This window comes from Rhinoraja longicauda, chromosome 9 (assembly GCF_053455715.1).
Source record: "Rhinoraja longicauda isolate Sanriku21f chromosome 9, sRhiLon1.1, whole genome shotgun sequence".
Classification (NCBI taxonomy): Eukaryota; Metazoa; Chordata; class Chondrichthyes; order Rajiformes; family Arhynchobatidae; genus Rhinoraja; species Rhinoraja longicauda.
Genome location: NC_135961.1, coordinates 22,085,170 through 22,096,913, shown reverse-complemented (window position 1 = coordinate 22,096,913; position 11,744 = coordinate 22,085,170). Strand labels below are relative to the sequence as shown.

At 40.1% G+C, this 11,744-nt stretch overlaps 1 protein-coding gene across 2 annotated transcripts in view; it reads right to left on the bottom strand.

Annotated features, from left to right (window-relative positions):
- The window catches only part of mark1 (MAP/microtubule affinity-regulating kinase 1), a 140,473-nt gene that overhangs the window by 1,899 nt on the left and 126,830 nt on the right, over positions 1 to 11,744 (bottom strand). For both annotated transcript variants that reach the window (XM_078404930.1, XM_078404929.1), the window contains one exon: positions 3,522 to 3,566. In XM_078404930.1, coding sequence (XP_078261056.1) covers positions 3,522 to 3,566 — 45 coding nt within the window. The remainder of the gene's footprint in view (positions 1 to 3,521; positions 3,567 to 11,744) is intronic.

The following is an 11,744-nucleotide window of genomic DNA, read 5'->3' as shown; positions in this document are numbered from 1 at the left end:
CAGCAGCAGAAAGTGGTAATTTAAAGCAAACTCTATTAAAACACAGCAAACATATTTTTCGGCCAGCTTCAGTATTTTTACCTTTGGATAATTAAAATGTTGATATGCAGATACTAAACAGTGCTATATTTAAAGAATATTGCATAATTAATATATGAGCTCAGATACTTCTTAATGATGTTTAAATCATTACTTGTTCTGATATATAGTGTCACTATTATTGGCCTTTGCTCCAAGGAAGGTGTATTAAGACCAAACTAGATTTGCCTTGATCTAGACTTCCATTGTATGGTTAAGAGCATAATGCAGATTAATTTAGCACTCCACTGGAAACCAATTTATAGAAACAATTAGCTCCATGAGAGCTTTGTATGTGAACCATTAGTAATCATCTCTTAAATTAACATTTAAAATACTAACTTCAGTGCTGTCATTAGATTATGCTAAGAATGATTTTAAACGCTTCTATCTTTGTAACATTTAATATAAATGACAAATCCAAAATAAACCCGTTTTCGAATAATTTTCTTCATTCTACTTAAAATAATTAAAGCTATTTGGGAAATATATAAATATTAATGAACCATTAAGTATTTTAGCAGCTACATTCTCACAACCAGGAGTATCAGATGGGCTTTCATAGTAATTTGACTTCAAATATTAATTGCTGGATTGAAAAAGACCAAATTTCACTTGGTGCCACATGCATAATGGCCCAGTATGACAGTAATGAAATTAGTGATTATTCTTATCATTCAATCTCTATCAGTTGTTTTACAACATGCATTCGGTGTAAATTCACACGTAACTTTATGAACCATGGAGTTCCATTCCATAAAACCTTCGGCCTGCAAAATTATGTTACTATTACTGTCATGTTTCAAATTATTCTTGTGTTGCATTCCAAAATCCATACAATATTCATTTTGCAGTGTCAAAATAGTTTTGCTTTGAGAACTGGATCCTAAGAATGACAGTATTGTTCATGGTAATTCTGACACAATATTGGTGATTTATTTTTTTTAAACTCCAATTTTATTGTGCTCTTTACGGACTTTCCAGATCTGCTGATATGTAAGAGCTACAAATTAAATAACTAGGCCTTTATGACTTGAATTGTGTGTTGGATTTATTTTCATTAATGATGTAAACCTAACTCTTTCACATGAACAGGCAAGTGTATTCCTTTGCTTAAAACCATTGGATAGGACCAAAGTTGTTTGGCAAATTAGAAATGGCATATTTCCACCTAACGTTAAATTGTTGATAATTCACTAACCTACTAAATCTAGGGATCATAACTTTACTGCTGTTTTTCCAACAAATTTTGCATATCAATGGATTAGAATGAGGATTTAAATATTAATATTTCCATCTCCTGTCACTTAGTGCAGATGAAGAATTTTATATTGTACATATCAAATATTCCTGTTCTACTTCAACATGTTTTGGAAGGTAATAATTTTAAATGTTGGCAACGGGTCATTAATCAAAATCCTCCAACCAGGATGGAAGAATCTTGAATTTGAACTGTAATCAAAAGTAATTATTGCAGATATGCATGATTCAATGATAGTTGTTATCATTGAATCTCAGTGAATTTTGAACTTCTATACTGGCAATAATAAAATCTCCCTTAGGGCCAAAGATAAGATCTCGGTATAATGATATGGCCTGTAATAAGAGATTTAAAAAAAAAAATGTTCTACTGTATTCCACCTGATATTATAGATTGATGAAATGATGCCTATCGCATGGCTAAAATTCAACCCATGACCTATTGAATTGACGATGAAACCAGAGTCAGCAATATAAAACAACACATGGTAATTCCTGTAAATTGTCTCATATTCTGAAGGAGTCTTTAGCATTGATTCAAATTTCAGTCAAGAATACCCTTGTGAGTTGCGAGGCTGCCTCTCTTCATACAGCTGAGATGAAATAAGCCTTTTCTCATTCTCCCACTCTCTTACCTTTTGTCTTCCTAATGATTTATCCATGGCTGCCACTCCACCCCCTACCAGCAATAATTTACATCCTGCTCCTTTGCAACATCATTCAGAATCTCTGTTACTACAATATGCCAAAGACATAATCCAACACCTCGTCACCCCCTCTCTTGAGCATTGCAACATCTCCAAGAAGACTGATTGTTTAACATCCACTGCCACAAATCAATTCTATTGCTCCAACTCTGATCACAAATTCATATGAATACCACTGAATGCTATATCTTTAATGGAATCCAACTCTGCCTCTGCCTCTATTCTTTGGCTGCTGAACACCTTGTCCTAACTATTGTAACACATTAGCGGCTGACCTCCCATACCTTCAGTAAGTTTCGTCATTAAAAATTCTCCTTTGAACATTAACACATCAAATGCCATCCACCCACTTTACCTATTCTTGATGAAGTCTTGATTAAGCATGTGACGATTTAAAAAAAAATCTCAATATTATTTTAAATCGTTCTCTCTGTAAATTGTTCCAACCCTATAACCCTCTAAAATCTGTGCTCCTTCAACTCTCCCTCAACTGCCAAAGGTCCTTTCTCTGAAACTTCCTACCTTGCTTTCCGACTTTAACATGCACGCTAATGCATACCTTTTTAGTATTCATCCTCCCGGCCCCATCTTAAAATCTTTTAACACTTCTCAGTCTCAAATGTAGTTTCTTAATTATCCTGTGACTGTGTGCAAGGATATTTCACTGTATTAATTAAATAGAAGTGGCCATTGGTAACAAAGGTTGGGCAAAGTGGCTCACAAAACTACCTATTTGTACACACTTTAAAATATATAATTTATCTTCAGCTCGTTAGAATACCATTTGTATATTGCTGCTTAACAACAATTGGCCCACTATTTTATTCAAAGTGTAATAGACAATAGACAATAGACAATAGGTGCAGGAGTAGGCCATTCGGCCCTTCGAGCCAGCACCGCCATTCAATGTGATCATGGCTGATCATTCTCAATCAGTACCCCGTTCCTGCCTTTTCCTCATACCCCCTAACTCCGCTATCCTTAAGAGCTCTATCTAGCTCTCTCTTGAATGTATTCAGAGAATTGGCCTCCACTGCCCTCTGAGGCAGAGAATTCCACAGATTCACAACTCTCTGACTAAAAAAGTTTTTCCTCATCTCTGTTCTAAATGGCCTACCCCTTATTCTTAAACTGTGGCCCCTGGTTCTGGACTCCCCCAACGTGTCATTTTGTTCGATAGATCAGTTTCCATTAAATATTTCACCACCAGTTTTGGCGAGGATGAACTATCAGAAGAGCCTCTTTATCATAGATATGTTTAAAGACGAACATTATAGTTTAAAATGTGTAATTGTGTTATTGTAGAGAAAATATTTACTCTAAATTGGTTGATGAGGTTGGTTTCCTTTTTCACTCCATCCCATCCCATCCAACATGAAAATGGATGCTTTAAAGTTAAAAATGGTGACCTTCACCAATATAATTTCAGCAACCAAAGTAATCATTACACATGAGAATAATAGCACTTCTCCTCACCTTGCAGTGTCAGCTCTGCCACTGCCTTCACCTTCACTTGGGCCCCTCAAAAGCAATCAGAATTAAGGTTCAATGCAAGTAGAGGAAACAAGATAACAAATTAGCAGTCTGAAGAATGGTGTTGTGAATCTAGATCCCAATTACATGACAAGAAGACAGAAATGCAACCTTAAAAAAAACAAACACAAACAATCAAAATGCAATAGTTCAGAACATGGAAACCGATAATTCTTTATTTAAGATTCATGTTATGGAATCTTTGTTGAGTAAGTAGGTTCAAAGCAAGAGGACAAAAGCACCCTGAACATAGGATCCCCCCAGGGCTGCGTCCTTAGCCCCCTACTGTACTCCCTGTACACACATGACTGTAGGGCCAGGTTCAGCTCAAACTCCATCATCAAGTTTGTTGATGACACTGTGGTGGTGGGCCGGATCTCCAACAACGATGAGAAGGCCTACCGGGAGGAGGTGGCTGATCTGGCACTCTGGTGTCAGGACAATAGCCTCCTCTTGAATGTCACTAAAACAAAGGAGCTGATTGTGGACTTCAGAAGGGCTAAACATCCAAGGACGTACACGCCACTGGAGATAAATGGGTCTATTGTGGATAGGGTGAGCAGTTTCAAATATTTGGGAGTCCGCATCGCAGAGGATCTGACGTGGGCAACGCACATTGCCGCACTGGTGGGTAAGGCTAAGCAGCGCCTTTACCACCTTAGACAACTGAGGAAATTCAGAGTGTCGCTGAGGATCCTTCATTGCTTCTACTCTGGGGCTGTAGAGAGCATCCTGTCCGGCAACATTACAGTCTGGTTTGGGAACAGCTCTGCCCAGGACAGGATGGCCCTGCAGAGAGTAGTGTGTTCGGCAGAACGCACCATGGGAACTACACTCGTCCCCCTGCAGGACCTATACATCAGGAGGTGCAGATCCAGAGCAAGCAAGATCATGAGGGACCCCTGCCACCCCAGTAACGGACTGTTCCAGATGCTACGGTCAGGCAAACGCCTCCGCTGTCACGCTGTGAAAACGGAGAGGATGAGACGGAGCTTCTTCCCACAGGCCATCAGGACTGTCAACTTTGATAACCCCAGAGACTAAATTCTTGTCGACACTTTTTGTGCTATGTTTAGTAACTTATTAACTTTATTTATATGCTGTAACTGTAATTATTTCTGTGCACAACCCGCAGGCATTGCCACTTTCATTTCACTGCACATCGAGTATGTGTATGTGACAAATAAATTTGACTTGACTTGACTTGACTTGAAGAAAGAAATCTAGTCAAAACTGCATCCTCAACTTTTCTACTTAGCATTAATATAGTAATTTGACCAGATAGCTGAACTTTATTTGTTTATGACTTAAAAGCAATGAGGCAAACTAAAATTGATCATAGTACCCTGATTAGCATAATCCATTATCAGCTTAATAAACCAACATTTCTGCTGAAAAACCTTATAACTTCAATTAGTTTATTGTGTTTTACTGAGTGTCAGGATGGAGCTGATTTTTCTCAAAGAACATAACTCTCGTTGCTGATACTAAATGGTACAACTTTGCTCTCCTTAGTCCCCATTTCCCACAAAGTGAGCCATATACGATTCCATTGGTTATTTGGCAGTACAGCAAACCATTGTTATAATGGATCCTGGGTGGGGGGGAGGGGAGGGGGGGGGGGGGGGGGGGGGAAGGTGCAACGTGTCCATTGTTGTTGATGATTGTCAACACTAACCGAGTAAGGTTTTATCATTGTATGTAGTTGAAACAAAGAACTGTAGATGATGGTTAAGACACAAATTGACACAAAGTGCTGGAGTGACTCAGTGGGTCAGGCAGCATTTCTGGGGAACACTGATTCAGGCTGCTGAGTTACTCCTCTCAATGTGGTTTCACCATAAAATTAGGTACCGATGCTGCAGGTCTGCGCCAATGAGCCCTTCTTCACAGGTTGACGTGGCTGTTGTTGCTGCTCATATTGTATCCCCCGACAGGACGTGCTTTCTTCAGGCTGCCGTTTCCAACAGGATGTGTTCGGTCACTGTGGGACTCAGCCCCCTCTGCCCGTTGCCTTGACCGCTGCCCTGCCACCTCCTCCCCTGCAGTCACCTGATATCTTCCAAGGTGGAGTATGTCGGCAACTCCGGGGGAGGAGGACGCGACGGTGGAGGAAGGGAGGCTGAGTGGGCAGAGGAGGAGGAGAAAGAGGCAGTGACGGAGGGAGGGCCCACGTTGCGCAGGTAGACAAAGCGATAATGATAGGAAGAAGCGGCAGCCGGTGAAAGGGGAGGAAGCCCCACAGTGACCAAGAATGTCCCGTCGGTGGTGGTGGCCTGAGGAAAGCGCTGTCCACAGGAGCCATTACATGAGTCGCAACAACAGCCACATCAATGAGAACATGCGGAGAAGGGCTCTCTGGTGCACCTTGCGAGCCGGGGCAGCGCCAGCAGGTCCGTCCGTTATAAAGGGGTCCGTTAAAAAGAGGGTGTACTGTATTCTTTCCACTAATCTGCAGTGGGTCATTCAGGTTGTATCCCTTGAAGTGAGGATTCTTAGGGAATGCTGCGTCCAGATTTTAACTTTTTCATTTATCATTAAATGAAGGTTTTCTACTTTACCTGTACATGTGAAAGATCCCATCACATTACAGGCACATCCCTAAAGGCAGTTCAGGGCAGTGGGGTTAGTGTGTATCCGGAAATATGTACCTTTGTTTTGTTTCAATTTTTCCAAACATACTATAAAATTGCAGCTATACTTTTGCTTGCCCTTTTCCCATTTTGTCATTTCAAGATTATGTTAAAAGAAAATAATAATCCTCATAACACAAAACCATTCCATTTTTTACACAACTTGCAGTGACATACTGAGGAATAAAACATGGTGTTTGAATGCATTTAACAGTTTCAACTTCCAACCATTTTTCAAGAATCTTGAATTGCTCACCAATACATAATTCAAAATAATTTTGGTCTCAATCTGGAATTATTTTAAGTATATTTTCAGTTTACTTGCAAATTGTTTAAAAATTAGTGACGAACATACAGTTTGGTTAGTAATTCCTTGCAATTACCTCAATTATTGCAGGATGCAAGAAAATATCTTCCTATGCAAACACCACAAAATAAAAATACACATTAATTCTTCTTGTATATTATCCGAGAAGCATTCCTGGAGCAGACTACTTCATCTTTTTGATTAAAAACAACAAACTGCACCTCAAAAGCAGTAGTTTGATTACATGATGATATTGTGTTGTACAAAAAAAAAGTATTACAGCAAACTTTGAATTGTGATTAATGCAGATCATATTCAAGAAATGGCCACAGCAGCAAGGTTAAAATGCAAAACATGGAGCAGAAATAGACAGTAATGTAGGTGCAGGAGAGAATGCAAGTAAATTGATTTGTTCGCATTTTTTCTTAATCAAAGTACTGTAATCTTGCACCTAATGCAATATTGGCAGGAAATATTGGCTGAATAAGCTAAGAGTAAATCATCTGACTGCTTTCATTTGCAGAGATTTGTCATTTGTTGCAGAACAAGGGAGATACATATGACTAGATTTTGTAAGGAAATAAAACTGAGTAATGTAACATAATCCAGATGAAAAGACAATAAGCTCATGACCTTACCAACTCAATCACAAAGAAAGAGCTAAATACTGCTCTCGAAACTATCGTTATATCTCCATATTTTTGGTTCATCAATCAAAATATACAACCAATGTAAATACAATTTACTTGCTATTAAGGAAAATATCTCAATTTTGAATGTTTACATCGGATAAATTCTGCGTCATTCAGAAGCTGAGCAGCATGTGTCTCAGCTTCAGTGATTACATTGTATTTAATAAATGGATGGAAGAAAAGTTACAATTGATAGTTACAGTCCTAACAAATATGTTGGGACTCAATAATAAATATTAAGCCTTTGCAAAGAAAGGCTGAACACAAATTGTGCATGTGTAAACTGATCTGACTATGCACATCCAAGTAATAATGTAGGCACATCACATAACTCATCCCATCAATACAAACTGAATGTATTCGAAATCATATTTCTGTTACCCATTCAAACATTTTATGATCAGTTATGGGAATGCATTACACGCTGTTCCCAGATTTCATAAAAACAAAACAAATTACATTTTGATTTCAAATTGGCAAGTGAGCTATAGTACGATCCTGTTATAGGATTGCAATTCTATCAGATAAAATTTGGTAGTTTAGTTTTGAGATACTGCAGGGAAACATGCCCTTCGGCCCACCGAGTCCACACCGAACATCGATCAGCCGTTCTCACTAGTTCTGTTATCCCACTTTACACTCCCTACACACGAGGGGCAATTTAGAGGCAAATTAACCTACAAACCCGCACGTCTTTGGGATGTGGAAGGAAACTGGAGCATCAGGAGGAGACGGGGAGAGTTGCCTCGCAAGAAATGCCTTGTGATGTTTTGCTTTGTGCCTTTATGCAAATATTGCCTATGCATACTTCCTGTCCGGATTGCACATGAAAACATCCAGAGTTATAAAAGAACCTTGAACGTAAACTTGTCAAAATCTCTTTAACGTTATCCTAGCGATGGTGCTGTGGCATCACTTGGAGGAGTTACGATCGCAAGGCAAGTTTAGATGTCACTTTCTATTCCAAAATACATAGATATTATGTAGTGCGTTGATGTTAGTGAGGAGGGTAGTCTTAGGGTCATAGAGTGAAACAGCATGGAAACAGGCCCTTCGGCCCAAATTGCCAACACTAGCCAACATGTCCCAGCTACACTATTCCCAGTGGATGGCCCATTTCCCTCCAAACCTGTCAAACTGTTTCTTAAACGTTGGGATAGTCCCAGCCTCAGCAACCTCCTCTGGCAGCTTGTTCCATACTCCCACCACCCTTTGTGTGAAAAAGTTACCTTTCTGATTCCTATTAAATCTTTTCCCCTTCACCTTAAACCTATGTCCTCTGGTCCTCGATTCACCTACTCTGGGCAAGAGACTCTACCCGATCTATTCCTCTCATGATTTTATACACTACAGACATTTTATACACTTTGGGTTACAGAATGACAATGATCACAACGGTATGTAGGCAGGACCACAGCAGATAGACTTTAAACTTGATAAATGTTACATGATGCATTTTGGAAGATCTAGAAAGGGTAGAACATGCACCATGAATGGTAGCGCACAGAAGTATTAAAGATCAAAGGGAGATTATGCAAAGGCCAATAGATCAGCACAGCTAGATAAAGTGGTGAAGACATTATGAGATGCTTGCTTGGATTAACAGGGGGAACAGAATTGGTTAGTATTGTGTGTAGATCTGGTCACCACATTCGAGGAAAGATGCAACTGTACTGAAGCTTGAAGCAGAGTAGGCTAAAGGAGTACCTGACAGAGGTCTACAGAATTCTGAGCGATACCGTCAGGGTGAATAGCAAGGATATTTTCCCTATGGCAGAGATGTCTGACACCAGTGGACACAGGTTTAAAGTGCATCTGAGGAAGAGTATTTTTTTCCCCACCCAGAGGGTGGTTACAAACTGGAACAGTCTGATTGAAAAGATGGGGTAAGTAGGTTATCCATTTTCAGCCTTTATCTTCAAAAGAAACAATCTGAAGAAAGGTCTCGACCCGAAACGTCACCCATTCCTTCTCTCCAGAGATGCTGCCTGACCTGCTGAGTTACTCCAGCATTTTGTGATACCTTCGATTTGTACCAGCATCTGCAGTTATTTTCCTATTCAAAAGAAATAAACTCATTCCAAAATAGTCTGAACAACCATGTTTGGCAGACTCACTCCCTTGAGACATTGGGATGGGATGGTGTCTCAAAATCTGTTTTTAGTAATGGGACATAATCTAAAGAATCACTTAAGTACGGATGTACTTCAACTTGGTGTGTACAATTAGATGCATGATCATAGTCCACTGCTTAGAAATTGAACCTAATGCATCTCGGGGCTGCAAAGTGTTACATATTGCACCCATATGAAATTGGAAATCGCAGTTCCTGACTTAAGAGATCATTGTTGTGATATGCTCCCCAGCAAAAATATTAAAAGCTAATTTGGAGTTCCACAGATTCCTAACTAGTTGCTGGACTTGCAGCTGCCATGTCATTCATCGATGCAAAGGAAGTGGGTTGGTACTTTTAAACGGATCTCTCAGTGACAACTGAGGAGATGAGGGTGAATGGAGAAGAGGAAATAGGGGATAAGAGGGGGTTGCTGATAGTAGTTCACAGAACCTTCCATTTCTGCACAAGGCAACTAGCACTGATTTTTGATTAAAATTATACATTAGTTTTAAAAATGTGCTGGAGGTGGTTGATCATTTAAATTCACACATTGTTCATTATGGTCTGCATAGTGTACATCTACTTACAAGGATCATTAACCATGACTTTTTGGTCATAGTTTCTATTGTTAGTTAAATAAAACCAATGTCATTGTGCACATAATCTACAGAAACCTTCATCATGGTGAATTATAACAGAAAGTACCTGGCCCAATTTCAACAGGAAATTGGCACAAACACAGGCTCCAAACTCTCAATGGACGATTTAAATATTAAAGAGGGCAAATTTGCCCCAATGTTTGGGCACATATTTTGTTAACCATCACTTGAATCCAACAGCAGCAACAAGTGTAATGAAAAGGAACTGCAGATGCAGTTCTGAAGAAAAGTCCCGACCTAAGAGACGTCACCTATCCATTTTCTCCAGAGATGCTGCCTGACCCGCTGTGTTACTCCAGCATTTTGTGTCTTTTTTTTAAGCAGCAACAAGTGCCCCGGTTTCCCATTTGACTGCATTTACTCTGTGAGGGATCATCTGGTTGAGGGAACTAACCAAAAATAACTTTTAGACTCTTTTGCTTTGTCCAACTCTGTCAATAAAATGTAACTGTGCTAAGTTTAACTTGTTCCTAATCTTATTTTCATAAGAACTACTGCCAATATGGAGCAATTGCACATGTCAGATCATGTTTCATGCTAACAGGTGTTAGTTCCTGGAACACTTGTTTTTTTAAATATCGTACTACATATCCAGCTGCTACATTGATGAATGGATGACCAGGTGTGTCCGATACTCATTTTTTTCACAATATTATTAAAATGGCCTGTGAAACTATGTTCATTATCAGAATGTATTCGTCTGGTGGATTATGAAGCAAACTAATTGTTTTTAATTCATCTAATGAATGTTCTAGGGTAGTGGAAGATACATGTCTTCAGTTTCAAACACATGGCGTGATTGTCAGTGAAGACTAGAAAACTGTCAGCTTCATTTTTATAAAATAATCTACACACAATCATTGATATAGTTTCTTTGACTAAGTCCACATTTGAAATTGTAGTACATGCAATAGAAAAGTTTCAGAGAAGTACACACAGAAGTACGCCAAGCGATGGCGCGGTCCAGTCCAGTCGCCGTCGTGGTAGCTCTGCGGGAACTGTGCGTTTTAAACTGGTATGTTTACTTTAAAATTATCCCTAAGTGCTCTAGCGTGTGCTAGCACTTAGCATTAACCAATGTACGACCGGGAAACGCTCGTAAAATTAAACTCGAGCGCTACTGGAGCACTATTAAACAGGAAACTACTCACTGATATACCGATAGAGATCATCAAAGGAGCTCACTGCGGCAGCAGCAGTGGGAGCGCAGGTCAGTGGGAAAGTCGGAAAAAACACCGAGGGAAGCGAGGGGGGATTCGGAACAGGCTGAGAACCCAAGCCTTACGTCCACCTCTGCCCAGCATACTTCTGGCCAACGTCCAGTCCCTGGAGAACAAGCTGGATGACCTGAGGGCAAGGATCAGATTCCAGAGGGACATAAAGAACTGTAACATCCTTTGTCTGACCGAAACATGGCTGACCCCGCTGGTGCCTGACCAGGTGATCTGCCCATCCGAGTCCTTCACTGTTTTCCGGGCGGACAGAACGGAAGAATCCGGGAAATCCAAGGGCGGAGGAGTCTGCTTCTTGACCAATAATAACTGGTGCAATCCTGGAAATATTAAGACGCTTTCTCGTTCCTGCTCGCCGGACCTGGAACATCTAACTATCTTATGCCGACCATTCTACCTACCCCGGGAGTTCAGCTCGGTGATCATCACAGCCGTCTATATCCCACCGCATGCGGACACCGACGTGGCACTGTCCACCCTACACGATGTGTTGTGTCAACACCAAAACAAGAACCCTGATGCGGCTG